The 23,946-nt window shown below is 37.2% G+C and overlaps 1 protein-coding gene and 1 pseudogene across 5 annotated transcripts in view; one reads left to right on the top strand and one right to left on the bottom strand.

The window, feature by feature from the left end:
- PLS1 (plastin 1) overlaps positions 1-23,946 on the top strand; it is a 110,769-nt gene that overhangs the window by 56,188 nt on the left and 30,635 nt on the right. For 3 of the 5 annotated variants that reach the window (XM_046002107.1, XM_046002110.1, XM_046002106.1), the window contains 6 exons: positions 8,455-8,558; positions 13,203-13,366; positions 14,955-15,084; positions 19,399-19,531; positions 21,041-21,122; positions 23,735-23,900. In XM_046002107.1, coding sequence (XP_045858063.1) covers positions 8,489-8,558; positions 13,203-13,366; positions 14,955-15,084; positions 19,399-19,531; positions 21,041-21,122; positions 23,735-23,900 — 745 coding nt within the window. In that variant the 5' untranslated portion in view covers positions 8,455-8,488. Of the gene's footprint in view, positions 1-4,166; positions 4,324-8,454; positions 8,559-13,202; positions 13,367-14,954; positions 15,085-19,398; positions 19,532-21,040; positions 21,123-23,734; positions 23,901-23,946 lie in introns of all 5 variants that reach the window. The other 2 variants (XM_046002109.1, XM_046002108.1) reach the window with 1 other exon arrangement.
- On the bottom strand, positions 6,868-6,964 carry LOC123941077 (annotated as a pseudogene).

Here is a 23,946-nt window from a genome sequence, read left to right as displayed (position 1 = left end):
AGCACGAGACTCTTGATCTCATGTGTTTGAGCCCATACTGCATGTAGAGATTATTTATAAATAAATAATAAATATTTTTTAAAAAGACTAGATAGGGATTTTTTTTTTTTTTGGCCTCATTCATTCCTGAATTCCTTTCTGCCGTACATCTTTCTTATTCCCTTTGTACTTTGGAAGCACAGTATTGTTCCACGTAGCAATAGGTCCCATAGAAGTCTAGGTCAAGCACCCCTTTGAAAATTGAACTAACTTATAGGAACTTTGATACTTGGGGAGCCCTGTTTTATGAGTTACTGGGTGAAGCTACAAACATCTTGGGTGTCTGTTATTTTTACTGTCATGTATTAGGTACATTTTTTTTTCCTACGTGCAACGCATTAGTAATTTCCTGATTGTAACGATTTGTTGCCTTTGAATATTTATTACTGCAGCTAGATTGCCTGCCCTGCGTCACAACAGAAAGACCTGCCATTCCTCATAATATATTACTACTCAGTTTGTCATCTTTAACAAGAAATTAGTTAGGAGAAATGGGAAGGATCTTTCTGGATATAGAGAAGGGAAAAAAGGGACAAAGAAGCCGTAAGTCCAAAGGCCTTTAGGCTAGGAATATAGTCTTCAGTGCTGTGGGAGCAACCATAAATGGACTTCTATACTTCACTGATGCACTGAATTTCTGGGATTAGGTGTGGTGGTGGTGGTGGTAAAATACAAATTAGGACAAAAATCAAAATCAATGATACTGTTATAGCACTGTATGGTGACAGATGGTAGCTACGCTTATGGTGAACACAGCATAACATATAGAGATGTTGAGTCATGATATTGTACATCGGAAACTAATGTAACATTGTGTGTCAACCATACTCAGATTGAAAAAAAAACAAAACTAAAAATGGGGCCTGGGTGGTTCAGTTGGTTAAGCATCCAACTCTAGATTTCAGCTCAGGTCATGGTCTCAGAATTGTGAGATTGAGCCCCGCATTGAGTTCTGCACTGGGTGTGGAGCCTGTTTAAGATTCTCTCTCCTTTTCTGCCCCCCCAAAAATTATGACAAAAATAATACTTATTTAGATGTAAACTTAGAAAATATGATTAAATTTCTTTCCCAAATCAGAAAGTTCAAATATTTTCTATCATTTGAGGATTGACCCCCCCCCTTTTATTTTCTTTTTGTAAACTACGTCTATATATCAGTTTGGACTCTTTGTTGCAAGCAACAGAAACCCAGTTTAACTGGCTTTAAAAAAATGTGTTTCAAGTAACTAAAATTATCAGGGTTTTTAGCACAGTGGGATTTTGCATTCAGCCCTGCCGGGTCACATTTCCTTTTCATTCACTGACTCTGCTTTCTGCTGTGTTGGTTTTGGCTTCATTCTTAGCCCCCAGGTCCTCCCCTCCTGGAGGCAAGATGCATGCAGCTGCTCTGGTCTCCACTTCTTCATGAAAAACTGATTCCGGGGAGTTTGTAGGACTCTCATTTCAGAAAGTTTCACAAAAGCTTTCTTATGTCTCACTGGCTCCAGCTGGCTTATATGCCTGTTGCTAAACCAAATCCCTTTGGCTAGAGAATATGATGTGCTGATTGGCTTGGAACTAGAGGTTCACTCAAATGTTATACATGGATTATATGGAATGAGTGGAACCCCAAAACTAAAATCGGTGCTGTTATCAGAGGAAGGGAAATAGTTACTGGAGAAGAAAACAAAACATGTTCAGGAAATGATACTTGAAGTATTGATAATGTTATAAAACTATAGGATAGCAATTTGGTGTATAACATAGAGAGATGTTGTGTGTATTGATGGTGTGTTGGAGTGTTGAATTTTCTGAGAGAGCCAGAGAGGTCCTAAAGTGGGGGGTGGGAGAGTGGGAGAGTAGATGGGATATAAATAATAAGTGAGAAGGAAAAGATCCTGGGATAATGGGAAGATCCAGTTACCTTAGCTAGGAATCTGTGATTAATGGTCTCCTGACCTGCTGGTTCCTCTTCTCTGAGAAGAGCCATCACTTGGAAATATCCTTCACTGGCATCAGGGATGTAGTGAGTGGTGCTAACTCCGGTTGGGTTTTGACACGTTAAGAGACAAAATGTTTTCTTTCTTTTCTTAAAGATTTTATTTATTTATTTGACAGAGAGACAGTGAGAGAGGGAACATAGGCAAGGGGAGTGGGAGAAGCAGGCTTCCTGCTTAGCAGGGGCCCCTATGCGGGACTCCATCCCACAACCCTGGGATCACAATTTGAGCTGAAGGCAGACGCTCAACTGACTGAAGTACCCAGGTACCCCCCCCTTCTTTTTTAAAAAATATTTTATTTATTTATTTGAAAGAGAAACAGTGAGAGAGGGAGACAAAATGTTTTCTTTTGGCTCTTAGAATGAGCTAATTTGATGGGAGTGTTTCTAGAGAAACACAGAATGTTTCTAGATTCCCTTGAATGGCACGGTGGATACACTAGTCACCCATCTGGGTGGAGCTGAGCAGAGTGGGCGGCAAGCTTTACACACGGTCCTCCTCTGCCTAGGCCATACCTCATCACTTTTGAACTTAACCACAGCCTTATATGCTGGGGTTTCCAAACAGAGTTGGCACTGTTTGGGTTAGTCAGGATCAATGCAGAGAAGTCTGGAGTAAGGCCTTGTGAAAAAAGACCAGTTTTTTCCTACATGCTGATTAAGCATTCAGTGAGCTAACTCTAACTCTTTACATCCATTCATTCAGTTGCATAAATCAAGTAACATTTGAACCTCTGTGCTTGGGTGACCAAATCCCATACACTAAGTAGTGAGGGTCAGTTGTGGTGCTCAAAGGTTCCATTTCAGTAAGTGTCTTTCCTTGAAAAAGTTACTCTTTTTAAGTTTTAAGTCCTTCTATATAATTTTTTTTTTTTTTTGTCTCAACCCATTTCTGAATTCAGAATACTTGTTGACTCACTGCATGCTTTTACATTGGTTTTCTGGTGGGGGTCATGCTCCCCTCTGACTTCACTTTGCAGAAGGATGCTCAGGAGAAATCTGAGTTTTATCATACCCGTGTTTAATTGCTTGCTTTGTCCGAAGACGGGTCAGTCTGGCATGTAGAGTGGGAGTCTGATATTTAATAAAGTCAGTTGTCTCCTGGTTCATATATATTAGAGAGTCTGTAGGCATTCCAGTTATCTAGAGAAAATTTGATAAAGTAACAGGTTGATATGGAATATGAATGTGTTTGCTTTTTGGAAAATGAATGATGCCCCCCCTTTAGGAAATGTGGTTGAAGAAAGAGATTGCAGAAAAATGAAAGAATTCTCCAGGATTCCTTTAAACTAAAAAGAAAACCCTTTAATTAATTCATATTTTAATTAATTCATTTTTTAAAAATTAATTCATATTTGTTTTTCCCCATCGTGATTTATTCCAGTGACCTTGTGATTTTTAAACTTGTAAAATCTTTAAACTTGTAAGGGGGGCTGAGAGTAGGACATAATAGGAAAAGAGGAGGGTTGTGGAAGATAAGAGAACAGTTGATGAAGAAGGGGAGGAGGATACAGGATACCATAGAGTTACTACTCCCAGAGATACTGCAGTGCTCTGACCTCTGATCTGAGGCAGTTCTTTTTTTTTTAGTTTTTATTTATTTATTTGACAGACAGAGAGCACAGGTAGGCAGAGAGGCAGGCAGAGAGAGAGAGAGAGAGAGGGAGAGAGGAAGGGAAGCAGGCTCCCCACTGAGCAGAGAGCCCGATAGGGGGCTTGATCCCAGGACCCTGGAATCATGACCCGAGCCGAAGGCAGAGGCTTTAACCCACTGAGCCCCTCAGGCGCCCCTTATCTATGTTCTTTAAAGCACATTTATTTTGACTGTGATGCCTCATCCTGTCTGAGCAGTCAGTTCTTTCTCAGGTCCCTGGAATCTGCTCCTCAGGCTCTGTTGTTTGAGGTCTTCAACAGAGCAAAAGCTTGGAGGAAGCTTTTCTGTCCTTGGTCATTAGTCCTCAGTGTCCACCTGGGAAATGCCCATTGCTTCATTGCTTACTCTGTGCATCTCTTCCGCAGAGATTCTGCTGCACCTTGTCTGTTCCTATCTTGGCCACCACTGTGGCCACAGTCTTCCTTGATGGCACCCACAGATTTTCATGCTTCCCCACCAGGGTAATTTCTTTCCCTCTCTCTCTTCCTCATCTAGTGGCTTCTCAGAGATGTCCTCCTCCCGCTGCCCCACATGAAGCACACCCAGCCTAAGTAAATCCTAAGGAAGTTTGTACTTCAACCCACGGTCTCAAGGAACCACAGATTCCAGGCTGGTTTTGCTTTCTGTGCTGCCAGCATTCCTAAGACAAGAGGTAGTTATTGCCTTAGCTGAGGAGTGGGACTGGGAAGGGGGGGAGGTGGAAAATAAACACAATTTGATATTTCAATGAATTATTCTGCCACAGTAATATTAACTATTTGATTGTTTGGTAATGAAGTACTTAAAGAAATTTTTTTCCCCATATCCTGAGGGGCTTTGGGAAATTTTTTCCTGTTCAAATATATTCTTGTCCTATCTTTATTATTTTGTTTACATCCTATTTTTTACTGTCTGAGTTTAAAAGTTAAACAATTATATTATGAAGTATTTAAAACAAAAAATACTGAAAAGTACAGGAACGATTTAACCAATATCCATATGCTTAATGCTTAGATTGAACATATGTTAAAAATTTTGCTATAATTGCTTTAAATTTCTTTTAAAAAATGTAATAGATTGACCTTCAGTCCCCAGCTATGTCCCTTGACTCCCTCTCCATAGGACAACCGATATTCTGAATTAGTGTGTCATTCCCATATATTTTTAAGTTTTACCACCTATATTTGGCAACATACACAACAAATTCAGTATTTTGTGTTTTTATAATTTACAATAATTGGCACATATACTCTATGTATCCTCTAGTACTTTGCTTTTTGCAATGACTATGTTCTTAAGAAACAGATGTGGTTCATTTATTTAATGGTATATATTTTATTGATTAAGTAATAATGTATTCATCCATTATTCTAAAGAAAACAGGCATTTGCTTTAAAATAAAAATTTGCTCTAGGGACACCTGGTTGGTGCAGTCAGTAAAGCGTGGGACTCTTGGTTTTGGCTCAGGTTGTGATCTCATGACTGTGAGATCAAGGCCCCTGTCAGGCTCTGTGCTCAGTGTGGAGTCTGTTTAAGATTCTCTACCTTTCTCCCTCTGCACGCACATGCACTCTCTCTCCTTTTCAAATAAATAGATAAATCTTTAAAAAAATAAAATATAAGTATGCCCTTAAAATATAAATTTGATGAGCACTGTAAGGATTTAGCAATTACTCATACTTAAGTGTGACTTAAGTCATCAATCTCTTTTTTAAAACTACCCGTGAAGCTTGCAGTGAGAGAATAGGGATGTTAATTTACATGTAGAATTTAAGAGCTTGGAGGCACTAGAAACAGATTTGATTTTGAATCTCTTCTTTTGTCTGCCTTCCTTAGGTAAGTAATCTCTGCAGCCCTCTAATTGACATTTAAGAGAGGATGCTGGTTGCATCAGCATAGTAAGCTTTGTGTGAGGACGGTAGCAGAGTTGCAGGCCCATTGAGAGCCCTCAGTAAATATTTGCCATTATATTTTGTATTACTAGAGAAAGGGGAAGTAAGGGAAGAAGGGAATTTTGGAAGATAGAATAAGGGGCTGGCTGCCTCAGCTGGGTCAGCTGCTACCTCAAGAACTCAAGAATATCAGGTGATGGGGATAGGACCACAATGGGAGGAAAGAAAACAGAATGGCTGGGAAGCCAAAAGGTACCCGTGTAAACAGCTTTGGTCCTTCACATTTGGAAGCTTTACGGTTAATTGGAAGTTATCAGAATCTTATGCCTTTTCTCTGAAACTGTTCTAGATCCTGTAAATTGGAAATGGCTGCTTAGACTAATTCTGCTAAAACTTTTAAAGGTTCAGGGAGGTTAGAAATTTGAGGGAGGATAAAAGATTGGATTAAATTTTATCTAAATTGAGTTTGTCCTTAGAATATACTCTCTTAAATTTCTAAATATATATTTGGTTGTGTTAGGATATGTTCAAGGATTAGGAGGAGGACAAAAAATGGATTTAATTGGTGAAAGAAAGTTTTTTAAATTATATGGGCTAAAAAAAAAAGCAGAGGAGGAAAGCAGTGTTGGAATTACTGAAGAAATACATGGTACACGTCAAAATCTATGGGAAGGTATATCTATTTACAGAATTCAACACAACCTGCCCCATTGGGGGGATCACTGGTTAAGTGATGTTTTCCTCATTCCTAAAATTGCAAAGTGAATTCTAATAACTGCATTCTACAGTGTTTCAGGACTGCCAAGTTATGTGCTTGATAAATATGAGTTGACCTAGCTAGAATTCTTTCCTCCAAAACTTTACAAATTTTACAGAGACAGATTTCTTTTAAAATGTATATATTGGGGGCGCCTGGGTGGCTCATTGGGTTAAGCCTCTGCCTGCAGCTCAGGTCATGATCTCAGGGTCCTGGGATCTAGCCCTGCATTGGGCTCTCTGCTCAGTAGGTAGCTGCTTCTCTTCCTCTCTCTCTGCCTGCCTCTCTGACTACTTGTGATCTTTCTCTCTGTCAAATAAATAAAATCTTTAAAAAGAAAAGTATATATTGGGGCACATGGGTGGCCTAGTCAGTTAAGTGTCTGTCTTTAGCTAAGGTCATGATCCCGCGTCCTTGGATCCAGTCCCACATGGGGTTCCCTGCTCAGCCGGAAGTCTGCTTCTCCCTCTGCCTCTGCTGCTCCCTCTGCTTGTTCTCTCTTTCTTTCTCTCTGTGTCAAGTAAATAAATAGAATCTTAAAAAAAAAAAAAGTATAACTTTCTTTAAAAAAAATACAGAATGCTTCATGAATTTTTGTCTTCCTTGCACAGTAGCCATGCTAATTTTCTCTGTATTGTTCCAATTTCAGTGCTGATGAAACAAGCACTTAACAGTGTATCTTGAAGATAGCTCTATATTTTTCTATTTCTCTCATTTAAATACCAAAGGACTTGAAGCAACTTTATTACTTATAAAAATAAAGCTTTAAAAATAAGAAACATATTGTATGGGTAATTGGTTTTCCAATAAGTTTAAGTGCTAGTTTTGTCTAATTGTGGGAAAATAACAAGAGTTTATGTAATTAACAAATCACATAAATTCAAATAAGCATGAGCAAAAAGAATAGAACCCCAGGTATATTTATCCTTTCAAATGTGAGGTAAACAGATGGACTATTAATTTGCAAGCCTTTCTGTGGAGTGCAGCTGGGAAGGTTGGATCACTGTGGGTTTTTTTGTTTTGTTTTAAAGATTTTACTGACTTATTTGAGAGCAAAAGTGAGAGTGATATACTGGGATCATGAGCTGAACCTAATGCAGTTACTTAAGCAACTGAACCACTACCCAGGCGCCCTTGGTTCACTGTTTATAAAACTTGAGGCAATGGATAGAAGCCATTTTGCATATGGGAAAGGATATGCAGGATGACCAAAACCACAGATTCAAAGCCAGCTGTGACAGAATTAGCATTTTGCAGAACTAGGGAATTACTCTTAAAAATTCTGAAAGATCTATTTAATTTCTTTCAGCACAAAATAAGTATGCCTGTAAATAGTTTTAACTATAGTGAAACTTTCTAAAAGTGAGAAGTCAATAAAATTTTATTATTTAATGCTAAGATGTAAGAAACTGCATCTGGGGAGTAAGATGAATTCCCTTTACCCCTTCATCAGCTCTGTTACTTGAGCTCTTAAGATTTTTTTTTTAAAACAGAGTACAATTAGGTAGTGGGCAGTAGTATATTTTTTCAAACCCAAAGATTTAATTAAACCAGGCCCCAGAATAACTGTAAGATTCAGAAATCTGTCATTTTTAAAGAACACCAAAAATTCCTAAGCAAGTTGGTATATAGATCACAAATGACACATGAGCCATAATACTCTTCAAGGGCTTCACACTGTATGATCTTTATGATCTTTACATGATCAGTGAAAAATTTTAATGAATAAATTATTTCAGAAATTACATGCTTACTTTCTTCTTTTTGTGGACTTTAGTCATGTCTTAAAATATTACTTTCTGACCACTCCCTTTACATTTATAAATGCTACACTTCTCTCAAACCTGAAATGTTTATTTTACTGAAATAGTGGGGCAAAATGTAAATGAAAATTGTACAGGCTATTGAGAAACATCTATGCCCTGTATAAGCACAAGGTATAAATGACAGGTGTTTCTTTCCTATACTAATTCTGTTATTGTCTGGCCCACCTATGCTGGGAAATTGTGTTACCGGGGGTCTGTTCCTTTTTGTTCCTTGTCAGCCAGACCTCTCAGGTGTTTTTTTCTAGACAGTGTACTGCCTGTATACTCTGTATCCCAGATAAAGTTTTCCCAAAGGGCTAATGTTCTTTTTATAACATTACTTTTTCTAGATATAAGGACCAGAAGGTAGTCTTTTCTCCAAAGATGGAAAACAATACCACTGTCATTTCACGGGAGGAACTGGAAGAGCTACAAGAAGCATTTAATAAAATAGGTATGCTTGAGAAAGACTAAATATGACATTGCTATTCTGCTTGATATCAGACTTCCAGGAATGGAATACCTTTTGTTGGTTTTACTACCACTCATTTGCCCCTAGCTTTATTCCCCCCTCCTTTTTTTCCTATCTAGGTTTCACTGGATTCTTTCTTTCTTTCTGAAAGACAAACTAAGACTGGCTTAAATTTCTAGGAGAACTGAACTTTGAATTCTTTGATAATTTCCTGGCCAAAGGTAATCCAGGTTAATGAATGACAGTGTAACTGAATATGCCTAACATGATATCCTCATTACAGAGAGAAAATATAGAAACACTTCCTTGTTTATAAACTGAACTCTGGCCTTCATGTGTTTGTCACTACCAATACCTCTTTCTTACTTCATGCAGAATATTTTAAAAACCGAATATTGTTTTTAAAGGTCATATGTCATAATTTCGTTCTTCCTTATGCATAATTTTAAAAAAAACCTTTGGGTTGTTTTTAAAGGCTGAATATCCTATTTTTCTTCTTTCACTTTTTAAAGCCATTCAGTGTTTTGTCTTTATGACATTATCATCTGATGGCCTTGTATTTTTCTTCCCAAAATATTCCCTCATACTCTCTTGGATTACAATTCTTCCGCACTTGGTTCCTAGGAAACCGGTGGCAAACAGGGATATAAATATTGTCTTTTGCTGTAGTCTGCAAAAGCATGCAAGTGAAAGGTGAGCACAGTGAAACGACATTGAGACTGTGACACCCCTGCCCCTCCCACAGTAGGCTCCTTCTCTGGTACAGAAGAGCAATCCATGAGAAACAGTCAGATGGTAGACCAGAGAGGATATATAATCACAGTTGGTCTCATGCCTAGATTTCTCACAAACTTAGTGAATAACTACTAAAATTCATGTAGATGAAATGCAGTACAGAATTAATTTTAGAGACCAATAAAAAAAAAAAAAGAAAGCTCTTTATCCCACCCCCCGGCAAAAAAAGTAAAGCTGTTAAGACCTCATAACTTAACTTACAAATCATTGCTATGAAGTAAAGTGAGTTGTACAAATCCCTGGGCCCTTCCACTTTTCCCTGCACAGCCATCTCCAGAGTAACTCAAACCTCAAACACAGTCTACATGGTGGCTGAATTAGGCTCCCAGTGAATGCCTTAATTCTGATCTTTTCTTTATTTTGAAGATGGTGTATTTGTCAGTAGAGCATTGCATGAATATGATACGATTTCTAGAAGGTTATTATTAATACTAAATTTTATATACTCTATGTATACAATACATAGAGTATTGTATGCCATGCCCAGAATCTTTTCAAGGCAAAAATTGGGCAGTTTTTGGACTGGTCTGCTCATTTTGAGCATTCAACAGAGGAAGTAATAAAAATGTATCTCCTAGTTTGCTATTGCTGTTATTTTATAGTGCAGTTTGGTAGCTTGAACAGAGGTGCTACCTAAGTCTTGTGAAATATGGATGAATGAGTAATCCGTTTTCTTTGTTTAGCTTTACTCTTTATGACTAATGGACATATAATCCTGCAATATTTATTTAATGATATTTTGAATAAATAATTCACTGATGGAACAAATCTGACAGCCAGATAATTTGCTCTATGTGAGGGCAGTGCTAACACTAGCACAATATGTACTAGCTTTATTGACAAGATAAATTGCTACTTATGAACTCAGTATCATGCCCATCCAGCCTTACTACATGGGATATTTTTTGGGTCTCAAGGGTGAGATGACAGATTAAAATATTTGTCTTCTTTTTCTTTATACATTTTGGTAAAATAGCATAACAAAACTTACTGTTTTAGTACCTTTAAAGTATACAGTTCAGTGACATTACATATATATTCACGTTATTATGCAACCATACCACTATCTCTAGAACTTTTTTATCTTCCCAAACCCATTAAATACCAACTCCTCATCTTGTACAACATTCTGTTTTATGTCTACATCACATTTGGTTGATCCATTCATCTGTCAAAGGATACCTGAGTTGTTTCTACCTTTTTGCTATTGTGAATAATTTTGCTATGAACATGAGTATACAAATATCTGTTCACATTTCTGCTTTCAGTTATTTTGTGTATATAGAAGTGGTTTTGCTGGATAATATGGTAATTGTAAGTTTAATCTTTCGAGGAAACATCACGCTCTTTTCTGTGGTGGCTTCACATCTTACAGTCCCGACAGTAGTGCATAAGGGTTTCGATTTCTTCAAATCCTTGTCAACACTTATTATTTTCTGTTAAAATTTTTTTTTTGTAATAGCCATCAAAAGTATGAAGCAGTATCTCATTGTGGTTTTGATTTACATTTCCATAATGTTTTGTGACGTTGAGCATCTTTTCATATGTGTATTAAACATTTGTATAACTTCTTTGGAAAAATGTCTCTTCATTCCTATTTAGTGTCTATTTCTTCTGCCCACTTTTTAATCAAGTTATTTATTTTTGTTATTTTTGTTGAATTATAAGAAAGTCTTTTTTCTTTTTAAACTATAATCTTTATGATAATTTAACCTAAGCCTTGATTTCCTCATCTTTAAAATAAGAATTATATTATTAACTACCTCAAAGTTGTTATAGGATTTTGTGAGATAAGTTCTTAACAAATCACATAGCACAGAATATGTGCTTATTAAATCGTATTTATTATTTTTTGTCACATCATACCCAAACCACAGAGGCCATAGGGATGGAGCTGGGATTTAAGCACACAGACTAATTCATCTTCAGAGCTCTAGCTCCTAAGTATTCTTGTTAGTATAGCATAACAGTTAGTAAGTAAACAACTTTTCCTCAATCTTGCCTGTGAGGGTGGGAGAGATGGGCAGAGGAAGAGGGAGAGAGAAAATCTTAGGCAAGCTCCATGCCCAGCAAGGAGCCAGATGGAAGACTCAGTCTCATGACCCAGAGATCATGACCTGAGTCAAAATCAAGATTTGGACACTTAACCAACTGAGCCACGCAGACGTCCCTCAATCTTGTTTAATTAATTAATTAATTAATTTATTTATTTATTTTTAAAAAGATTTTATTTATTTATTTGACACAGAGAAAAAGATCACAAGTAGGCAGATAGGCAGGCAGAGAGAGAGGGGAAAGCAGGCTCCCTGCTGAGCAGAGAGCCCGATGTGGGGCTTGATCCCAGGACCCTGAGACCATGACCTGAGCAGAAGGCAGAGGCTTAACCCCCTGAGCCACCCAGGCGCCCCAATTTATTTATTTTTTTAATCTTGTTTATTTTTAAATACTCTCTGCCATAGTGCTGGTAAAGAAGTAAGCCAGCTAGTTTATTTGCCTATTTCAGAATTATAGGAAAGAATTCTAAACTTGTGATGTATTAAATAATGATATTTTGCTCTAAGTTCAGAGAAAATAATATTATTATTGCAATATCAAGGTTTCTAACTGACCTTTGAAGTTCTAGCAATATTTTAGTTATTGATAGATTCTAGTAGAGAAACTTTCCATTGTTCTAAACAGTGTTAATTCTAAAACTTGTGTACAAGAGTTTAAAAGAAAAGTTTCTGTCTTTATCATTGAGTGAGTTATAGTGAGGATGGCTCTATTATGGAGAGGAAAGAGTGAAATAGAGGAAACAAAGCAACTATTAGCAGATGAGCCAAGAAAGCCTATACAATAAGGTGGATCCAGGCAACTAACCAAACAATCCAGAGCTCTGTTGCCAACTCTGGTTGGGAGTATTTTGTGCTGCCTTTGTTCTGTGTCAAGAAGTGATATCTAATCTCCAGGGAAAACCTAGGGAAGGGCACCTCAGTGATAACATGAAAATGCCTGGAAACCCATTTTCAAAAGTCCAAATACAGGTATGAAATTATTTCTTGAACACTTACTGTCATATTGACATCAAACATGATTCAGCCTACGTAATGGTATCATAAATACATAATGAAGAAGCAATGAATAATTGACAAATGAAATAGAACTGCCACCAAGTGAAATGTATAACAGAAATACCTTATTGTATTTAATACACAAACATGATGCACGTATTTTATGCAGAATGTGAGACCTACAGATCCATTTTATTTTATTTTTTTAAATATTTTATTTATTTGACAGAGAGAAATCACAACTAGGCAGAGAGGCAGGCAGAGAGAGAGGAGGAAGCAGGCCCGATGTGGGGCTCGATCCCAGGACCCTGAGATCATGACCTGAGCTGAAGGCAGAGGCTTTAACCCACTGAGACCCAGGCGCCCCTACAGATCCATTTTATAAGTTCTGTGAAGAAGTTAAAATTTGGGTGGGTGTTCCCTCATGACCGTTGCTGCTGTTTCTTCTAGGTATCTGAGATTTGTCCATGCTTAGTTCTTTGAAATTTAGTCATGGGCTAAGCCCAAGTTTTTCATCTCCCAGAGCAACGTTCATGCTATGTACTTAAAATACTCATGGAGTTCTAAATCTGTGCGGATAAAGTCCATCTCAATATGAGATTTTTGATAAAGTGCATAGACTACCTTGTACAGTTCAGGTACAAGAGAAAAGATGACTGCAACTTGTGGAACAAACTGGAAAGTTTCTACCTGCCTGTGAATCTCCCATGAGGCCTGCGGGGTGCACACCTCTGATGAAGAGTGCAAGTGATAGTTGACAGCTCATAATTTATCTTTACAGATATTGACAACAGTGGATATGTTAGTGACTATGAACTTCAGGACCTGTTTAAGGAAGCGAGCCTTCCTCTGCCTGGGTACAAGGTGCGTGAGATTGTGGAGAAAATTCTAGCAGTTACTGACAACAACAAAGATGGCCAAATCAGTTTTCAAGAGTTTGTGTCGGTAAGTAATCCCTTCCTCTCCTGGTTACTGATCTTTTTGCTTTGAGCAGAATTTTAGTAATGTCTTCACTCTCTTTGGTTAAATCTGGCTGCAGAAACCCGAAAAAAGCACTGCTTTATAATGATGATGGTGATGGTAACAACAGTGTCCACAAATAATTCATAAAAGAAAGGGAGAAATTATTCTCAAGTTTTGGAAGTCAGGTTTTGGCAGTCATAGCTCATGTGCTAATAAAACTACCGTTGAGTTCAGTGCTTATTGACTCTCTGTGTACAGAATGTTTTAATGTCTCAGTACTTGGTCTTGAGAAATGGAATATTTTTTTGTGACTGACATAGCTAAGGTATGGGAGCTATACTTCCTAGAAACTGCTTATTTCCTTGTGATAAGTTAGACCTTCAGTTTCAGCAAATGCCACCAGGTAAATTTTGGTGCTAGCTGTGATAGCACTGTTTCATTATTAAAGTACCTCAGGGCTCAGGGAACTGAACAGGATGAAAAATAATACATGACTCAACCAACAAAAGAAAAATAGGTTGTAGAACTGAATAATGAATAACATGTATTTCAAACTCACTGGCTAAGAGGGATGACTTGGCCACATTGCCTTTGCCACCTGCCCACTGAGCAAGGGCTGTCACTTCTTCCAGCGCCGCAACCATGACTGTATGTGTCATATGGAAATAGAACTTGGTGGTGAGGCTGGAGAACCCAGGGACTCAGGGAATGTGTCCTGGGAGCTGTGAAGACTGAGCTGAGATCCGAAGAAAGATGTTAAACAGATCAAAGGGGTCGAGTGGGGGAACTGAATGATGTGCGAGGCCAGTGGAAATGACAGCCTATTGTAGAGGCTCTGTGTGGCTTTAGGGATGGTAGATCTTCTCAAGCACTTGGAAAAATGCTGAGTGTGGATCAGGCGAGATGGTAAGGGTATGGAATGAAGCTAGGGAAGTAAGTTGGGATCAGGTCATGCGGGGTCTTGCAGGATTTTCGTTTTTATCATAAGAGCAATAAGAAGCCAGTGATGTAGGAAGAAGAGAGTGTGAAGTCACAGGATCAGATTCAAAATTTTAAAAATGCACTCTGGCTGCTGCTTGGAGTACTGATTAAATTCAGTCTAGCCAATTATAGGAGTGATTGAAAGAGGGTATTTCTCCAAGCCTCTCTTATTTCCTACAATATCTGTCTTACTGATTTTTAACACATATATACATTTGCAATACTCATACAGGCAAATAATCCTCATTAAAGCATTAAAAATCTTTGTCACGTAGTGAGTTATTCTTTAGTTTTCAAAAGGCACGACAAAATGTTGTGGCAAGCACGGGAGAATAATTTCAGTGTATTCAATTTAAGCTTAATTATAACAAAATTTCTTCTAGTGTTTGGGGTGCAAATGTTTGTCCATTTTGTACTTTGGGTAAAAGGACACGAGAGCTATCTGTGTACATAACCAATAAGGGTGAGAGTACCTGATTAGGATTTCTTTTGATGTCATTCCAAATAAAGAAGTCTAAATAATTATCCGTCACATTGTAAGGTTTTTTATGATTGGTCAAGTTTCAATTTTACTTATATTCTGTTCTAGCTGATACAAGAGTTAAAAAGCAAACATATCAGCAGGACATTCCGCAAAACAATTAATAAGAGAGAAGGAATTACTGCTATTGGAGGAACCTCATCCATTTCCAGCGAGGGCACACAGCATTCTTACGCAGGTAACCTGCCAATCTAAATTTGACCTTTCAGTCACTGATTCATTCATTAAGTGTGATATTTCATCATATCTAAGATGCCATTCATTTGTAATTTATACCGTTGTTTTATGTACCATTGAGGGAAAATCAGACTAAACTATACTATGCCATCAAATTTGAAATGCATCTCAATTTCAGAGGTGTCAGGATGAAAAATCACAGAATCAGTGAAATTAGTGATTTCCTACCATGTGTCAGGCACAGTGCACAAGGAGATTAGAAACAACAAAATAGAAATTTTTTATATTTCGGCATTGAATATGTTCATTCATGAACTCTGAGTGGATTTTTCATCCTGACTGGTGAGTTGGGTATACTTTTAGACCTGACCTAGGAATTTGTGGAGAGGTTTATTTCAAGGACATTTCCCTTACGTTTTCCAGGAGCTGAGATTCCTGAATCATCTTTTATCAAGCAACTAGGTGACTAGAGAGCACAGCATCTGATTTGCTAGATCTGATAGAATCATTGGATTGTTGCCCAATGGGAAATCCAGATTCACATTAACTCTTAAGATGAAAGGTCTTATCATGTTAAGCTTACTTTTTACTTTTTGTGCTTAAGATGTTTGAGAAGCTTTGGTCAAGTTCATTTTGCTTATATTAAAATAAGTAGAACTTGATTTTTATTTTATTTTAAAAGATTTTATTTATTTGTTTGAGAAAGGGAGAGAGAGAGAGGGAGAATAAGCAGGGGGAGGGACAGAGGGAGAGAGAGAAACACACTCCCCTCTGAGCAGGGATCTTGAGAGGGGGCTCAATCCAAGAACCCTGGAATCATGACATCCCTGAACTGTGCTTTTTAAATTATTGATTTAACTGTAACCTTTTCCCCCTTTTCCTTTGAGATCTGAATCTGTTAATTATCCTCTTGATTCTCTTCCTTTCAACCGGATTTTTCTGTAAGAGTATACTCACACTTCTCCCACCCATTTTAAGTTTTTTCTACCCTTTTCCCCCTAGAGAAGTGTGGTAAAGGCAGTGAACTATAACTGCTACCTTCATTTTTTGAAAGGGGTTCACTCCTTAACTCCATTTCTGCCTACCCATTCTAATGAAATATCTTCTTCAATTTTTAAATCTTTTTATTGAGATATAATATGTATTTAGCAAAGTGTTATAATTCTTAACTGTACAGCTCAAGGAATTTTTACATGTGTCAACATCCTGTACCTACATCCATGTAGATGCCACCAGATCAAGAGAAAACATTTCATCACCCTCAATTACCCCTTCATGCCTCGAACAGTAACTATTTCTTCCCAGAGGGGACCACTTTTCTGATGTCTGTCACCATAGATTCTTCTTTTTTTACTGATTTGTTGGAGTATAAGATGCACACAATAAGAACATAAATTGTGCTATTTTTAAGTGTGTGGCTTGATGACTTTTTAATACACGAATATATAAATGTGTAAATTGTTACCCATGTAACTATTATCTAGAATGAGGTATGGAACATTTAATAGCTTTTTTTAAAAAAAGATTTTATTTATTTATTTGACAGACAGAGATCACAAGTAAGCAGAGAGTTAGGCAGAGAGAGAGGGAAAAGCAGGCTCCCCACGAGGAGAGAGCCTGATGCGGGGCTCAATCCCAGGACCCTAAGATCGTGACCTGAGCAGAAGGCAGAGGCTCAACCTACTGAGCCACCCAGGTGCCCCCATTTAATAGCTTTTTAAAAAAGAGTAGCTTTACTGAGATATAATTGAGATGCCATGAAATTCACCCTTTGAAAATGTACAGTTCAGTGGTTTTTAGAAAATTCACAGAGTTGTATGGTCATCACCACTGTCTAATTTTGGAATACTTTCATTACCCTGAAGAGAAACATGCTCATTAGTAGACCCTCCCAATTTCTCCCTTCCCGCAGCCTCTGGCAACCAGTGATCTACTTTCTGTTTTTTATAGATTTGCCTCTTGTGGAAATTTCCTGTAAATGAAATCATAGAGCAGTGGCCTTTCACTTGACTGGCTCTCTCGCTGGCATAACATTTGCAAGGATTACCTCTTGTGATATATATTGTACTGCATTCTTTTTATTGCTGTACACTATTTTCTTCTATGGATAGCATCACATTTTGCTTATTCTTTCATCAGCTGATAGACATTTGGGTTATCTTGACTATTCTTAATACTGCTGTATGAGCACTTTGGTATACATTTTTGTGTGAACATAGGTTTTAACTTATCTTAGGTATATACTTAGGAGTAGAATTGTTAGGGCTTTTGGTAACTCTGTGTTTAATATTTTTAAAAACTGCCAAACTGTTTTTCAAAGTGGTTGCACGATTTTGCATCCCCACTAGCAATGTTTGAAAGTCCTAATTCTTTATATTCTCATCAACATTTGTTATGTCCCTTCTGTTTATTTTGGCCATCCTAGCGGTTGTGAAATATTATCTCATTCCTGGTTCCTATACCTGGAATATCTTTCCTTTCTCTCCGCATCTTAAAAATCTGTCATTCAAAAAAAAATCTGTCATTTAGATTGTACCTTCTCAGGGCAGCTGGGTGGCTCAGTTGGTTAAGTGTCTGCCTTTAGCTCAGGTTATGTATGATCTCATGGTCTTGGGATTCAGCCTTGCTTGGGGCTCCCTGCTCAGTGGGGAGTCTGCTTGTCCCTCTGCCCCTCCCCCCTCTCTCGAATAAGTAAATAAAATCTTAAAAAACAATCAAACAAATTGTACCTTCTCCATAAAGCCTTTCCTTGACCACCCCCCCCCCCGGAAGTTATTCTTTTATTCTTTAAATTCTCTTAAACCCTGCTTATATCTCTTATGGTCTGTTTATTTCCCTTATTTTGGGTTTCTTTGTATATCTTTTTTTTATCATTGCACTAAGAATTCCTTGATGGTAGGTACAATACCCTAGTGACTTTAAATCCCTAGATTCTCAGTCTCTGAGTAGATATGTTTAGTGAAGCAAGAAGTTAAAAAGGCAGATTATGATATGTACAAAAGATAAATATTAGTAAATGTGTCTTTTTGATTGTGTGTGTGTGTGTGTGTGTGTGTGTGTGTGTGTGTGTATGTAATGGCTTACATTTTGGGAGCGCCTGTCAAATATGCCCTTAGAAAATTACTTAATTCTAGGAATTGGGGCAGGTTGGCTTTTCTTTGAAGATTTATGTTGTTAAATGATTTCTATATTTACAGAGTAATAATAAAGCCAAAGAACATTTTTCTTTTAAGTTTCTTTCTATTTTCCCAACTGCTTAGCTCAACAACTTTTTCGGCCTAAAGATTAATGTATCCACACTGGAAACCATGTATTGAGAAGTTGAGGACGCAGGTGGCTGAGAGTAGAGCTGGTATCTAGATTTGTATCAGTCTTCTTGTAGTAGAAATTCCACAGAAATGGAGGTGCTTCATTCATTCAGATAGCTCTTGACTGAAATTAGTATTTCTGTTACAAGCCCCAAATCACAACTCTGTCCATTTTGGTGGGGGTTGTGGAATTTACTGCTATGAAAATCTGATGCTTTTTTTTTTTTTTAATTTCTTTAAAAGATTAAAAAAAATTTATTTAACAGACAGAGATCACAAGTAGGCTGAGAGGCAGGCAGAGAGAGAGGGGAAGAGAAGTAGGCTTCCCACTGTGCAGAAAGCCTGATATGGGGCTCAATCCCAGGACCCTGAGATCATGACCTGAGCCGAAGGCAGAGGCTTTAACCCACTGAGCCACCTAGGCGCTCCTGATGCTTGTATTTTTAAATCCTGGTGTGTGTGTGCCTGATCTGACCTCTCATGGTTGGCTTCTGATTGATTAGCTTTCAGAAGCAATATATTTTAGTAAGGATTTTAGAATCAAATCGAATACTTACTGTGCTCATTTAAGCTGTGTACCGTACTGTCTCCTAAAACATCAGATGAAAAAATGGAACAAATTCCCTTTTCTCCTTAAATCCTTATGCCCTCTTAAACCTGGTAGTATTTTAAATGTTTTTTTTTTTTTTTTTAATTATTTATTTATTTGACAGACAGAGATCATAAGTAGGCAGAGAGGCAGAGAGAGAGAGAGAGGAGGAAGCAGGCTCCCCGCTGAGCAGAGAGCCCAATGTGGGGCTCGATCCCAGAACCCTGGGATCATGACCTGAGCCGAAGGCAGAGGCCTTAACCCACTGAGCCACCCAGGCGCCCCAAACCTGGTAGTATTTTAGCAGAGTTTTAATAATAACCATTTATTATCTTTGAACAGAAATTAAAAAGTATGTCTCTGAAGTGTGGTTAATTTTGTGAAATTTGGTTTACCGATGAAGATTTTCTCTTTTCAGAGGAAGAAAAAGTAGCTTTTGTTAACTGGATCAACAAAGCCCTGGCGGATGACCCTGACTGTAAGCATCTCCTACCCATGAATCCCAGTGATGGCAGCCTTTTCAAATCACTTGCAGATGGTATCCTTCTTTGGTGAGTTGAACATTAGATTAAGGGAAATATGTTCTTCCTCTTTCCATTGATGAGCATTCAGTGAAAACTACAACTCAGGGAATGAATAGCTATATAGGTACTGAAGAATTTATATTGCATGGAAAATTAAGTACAGGGTGCTTCCCAAAATTTTTCTCCAAATGCAATCTTAGTTTTCTGATGCCTTTTCTATTTCCTTATTGATTTCAGGCCAGTTTTGAGTTATTCCTCTGATGTATTTAAAAATGTTCAAAAAAGGGTTTCTTTTTTCACTTTCAATAAGGAATTATTGACTGGGACAGGGGACATGAGGAAATGTAAGAGAAAGATATATCTCATTTTGCTTAAATGAAATTAATGCTTAAAATCAGTCTTGTCATACCCTTGGCTCCTTGCAGTATGTTTCTGCTCACTAGCCTGTAAACTCTTTAGGGGCATGTCCTTGTCTGTGGTGTGTACTATAGTCCCAGCACACTTCTTTGTACAAAGCAGATGTCTTTTCTTTTTTTTAATAAAAATCTAGAAGACTTACAAATAAGAATAAGTATCACAAATATTCTTTTTTTTTTCCATTTTATTTATTTTTTCAGCGTAACAGTATTCATTGTTTTTGCACAACACCCAGTGCTCCATGCAAAACGTGCCCTCCCTATTACCCACCACCTGTTCCCCCAACCTCCCACCCCTGACCCTTCAAAACCCTCAGGTTGTTTTTCAGAGTCCATAGTCTCTTATGGTTCGCCTCCCCTTACAAATATTCTTATTACCCATAATTAGCTATTATTAATGTTCTGACATGTTTCTTTCAGTCTTTTTTTCTGTGTTTTTACTTAAAAAGAAAAAAAAAAGCTCCAATCTACTCACAAGTACAGGATATTCGTTTTTAAGTAATATGTCAAATATACCTTGACTTCCACCTACACAGTTCTAATCTTTCTCTGATCGTCAGAGTAAATTCCTTTTACAAATTGAATTGGTATTTTCCTAGCTTTATTTTAAAATATAAAATATGTTCTAAAATTTGGAGATAAATTTTACAGTAATTTCTCTTAAAATGTTTGAGGTATTGAAATTTTAGAAAGCCCGTGTGTCTGGCTCTTTCTGCAGCAACCGTAATTTTGACACTGTTGCTGCCACTTTATGGAACGTGGATTCTTGAGAGTTTGTTTTACTATTCAGACTGCTGAATGTTGATGATCATTAAATAGAGACAGGACTCACATGAAGAAAATGCAAGACAGTTTAAAAAATATTATGAGGAAGCGCTAAGATTACTATTGGAATGAGTGATGGATTTGTTTTAGGTTATAGAATATTTCTTGGATTTTAAAAAGTAAGTCCCTGACATGAATCACAGTATATTTTAAAGAGGTGGATTGTTATAACTTTTCAAAATTTAACTGTTTTGTCTGCTTGCAAAAACAAACTAAAAAGTCTTAAATAATTTAGCTTAAATTATTTATCTTAAACTGGAAGTCTTAAACTTAATTATTGCCATTTTCTCTGTAGCAAAATGATCAACTTATCTGAACCAGATACAATTGATGAAAGAGCCATTAATAAGAAAAAGCTCACCCCTTTCACTATTTCTGTAAGTATTTGCCCTTTGCTAGGAATCATGTTACTGTGTTGTAAAATGTAAGGCCTTTATTAGTGGGTTCTCAGGCCGGGGTAAAACTTTTTTTACTCCACAATTGTACCGAGAAATTATTGACATATTTCACTGTGTAAGTTTAAGGCATACAGTGTGATGGTTGATTTGCATATATTGTGAAATGATTATTACAATAGGTTCAGCTAACATGCACATTCTTATTTAGGTACAATAAGAAGAAAAGAGAGAAAAAAAGAGAAAAAGGACAAATATTTTCTCCTTGTGATGAGAACTCATAGGACCTACTCTCTTAACACCTTTGCTACGTACCATACAGCAGCGTTAGCTAGTCACCTTGTTGTACATGATATCTCTAGTGCTTAATTATCTTAAAACTGCAAGTTTGTATCTTTTGACCACCTTCCTCCAGTTTTTCCTCCTCCCACTCTTTGCCTGTGGTAACCCCAAGTCTGATTTCTTTTTCTATGAGTTTGATAATTTTTGCTTTGTTTTGTTTTACATTTCACATTGAGTGAGGTCATATAATATTTATCTTTGTCTGTCTGACTTATTTCATTTAGCATAATGCACTCATGTAGAACGTCAGATTTAACATAATTTCAGTTGCCTATAAAAACTAGGTTTTATTAAATAAAAATTCATTTGTATTTTGTACTGAATGAAATAAAGATTCAAAGTGCTTTGAATGAGGGTACCCGGGTGGCTCTGTTGGGTAAGCATCTGACTTGATCTCAGCTCAGGTCTTAATCTTGGTGTTGTGGATTCAAGCCCCAGCATGGAAGCCACTTAAAACAGACAAGGAAACAAGCATTGTTCAGAGTGCTTTGGACGAACTTTATTTAAGATACTAGTATTTAGGTTATATTATTGTAATCATTGAGTTGCTTTTATTAATGATTTTTTTTAAAGATTTTATTTATTTATTTGACAGACAGAGAACACAAGTAGGCAGAGAGGCAGGCAGAGAGAGAGAGGAAGAGAAGCAGGCTTCCCGCTGAGCAGAGAGCCTGATGCGGGGCTTGATCCCAGGACCCTGGGATCATGACCTGAGCCAAAGGCAGAGGCTTTAACCCACTGAGCCACCCAGGCACCCCAATGATTATTTTCTTGATGCTGTTGTTCTTGGTGAAAATAAGAGTACTGTATAGTTTTACCCCATATTTTACTATTTCATAGAATTTGAACTATTCTTTTTTGCTATATCGTTCTGTAGTCAGCTTCTCTGTTCAGGTCTTGTTAAAGTGCAGGAGTCTATAGTTACCACATTATAAAATAGTCTCCCCTCAAAATCTCTAGAGCAGGGCCAGGTATCAACAGATACTAAGTACTTACTTTGGCAGTCACTGTCTAAACAACTGCATGAATTATCTTTCTGAATTTTCCTGGCACCTTTAAAATATGGTGGATACTACAGTTTTACAGATGAGAAAACTGAGGCACTGAGAGGTTACTCGGTGGCAGAACCAGGATATGATCCCCAGCAATCCCTCCTTTCTCTTGACAAATATAATCCTTAATTTTGCTAAAGTTTTTAAGCCTCTTTTATAAGGAAGCTACAACCTTAGTGTGGTGGTACATGGTGAGTCCTGGAGTATCCAAGGGGTACTCCCATTTCCTGTGTCTTTGAGAAGTATGAATTGGATGTTGACTAACATGGCTTTCTTGTCTCCCACTATTGCATATTCCTAGCAGAAACTACCATTCTTGAAGAAGCCCATTTCTGACTGCAATTGCCATAGGTTTATTTTCTTTCACATCTTGTGTCAGGATGCTTTGGTTAATGTCTAGAAGGTTGAAAATATTCATACGTCTTATTTTAGGATATATGTGTCACATAACTTTTTATGGCACTGACTCTGAAATACAGCATTTATCAGTGCTGTACAAACTTATTGCCTGGTTTTACTTTTAATGTGTGTATGCAGTGCATTAAAGAAAATAAGGAAAAAATATTCTAATAGCTGTTTTGCAATAACTACAGGATGGGTCTGAGGGAGCTAAAACTTTTACAATTTTATTTTTAGAGATGACATTCTTCCAATATGAGTGGTGTTAATAGGCTAGATATTTAGGAGGCTTGAAAGAGTATACTAATACAGAATGAAAAAAGATCTCTGGGAAGGAGCAAAGTGTTACTGTGAATATTAAATCTGTCTTGTTTTTTTAGTAATTTGAGAGCTCTGGGAATAGATTGGCTAGAATACTACCGGTTTCCCATGAAACTTTATCCAAAAGAAGCCTCATTCATTTATAAAAGATTGTAAAGTTGTGATAATATAGTTGTTTTTTTTTTAACCACATGATGATGGGTTTATGTAGTATCATGATGTACGAAAGAAGAGAAATACGAAGGGATGAAAATGACATACAGTAACTATGAAAGTAAGGGAATGAGATCGAGTAATAAAGTGCTGGTTAAAACCATGGGTTTTTTTTTTCTTTTGTAGTAGTATTTTGCTTATATAAATACTATTTATGTTTCAAAATCTGAATTTTCACAATCTGTTGCTTCTTATTTACCTTCGCAACTTGTCAGCAAGACTTTGGAAAGTACTTTCTCACACGTAATTTTCTTTGGGACAATTCAGGAAAACTTAAACCTAGCCCTGAATTCTGCCTCAGCCATCGGTTGTAGAGTGGTCAACATTGGTGCCCAGGATCTCAAAGAAGGAAAACCTCACTTGGTCTTGGGACTTCTCTGGCAGATCATCAAAGTTGGTCTTTTGGCTGATATTGAGATTTCTAGGAATGAAGGTAAGATCATCAAAAATATTTGCTTTTCATTGACACATACTTACTC

This window comes from Meles meles, chromosome 4 (genome assembly GCF_922984935.1).
Source record: "Meles meles chromosome 4, mMelMel3.1 paternal haplotype, whole genome shotgun sequence".
In the NCBI taxonomy this organism is placed as follows: Eukaryota; Metazoa; Chordata; class Mammalia; order Carnivora; family Mustelidae; genus Meles; species Meles meles.
Note: the sequence above shows the minus strand (reverse complement) of the source record. Positions and strands in the feature narration are given on the sequence as shown.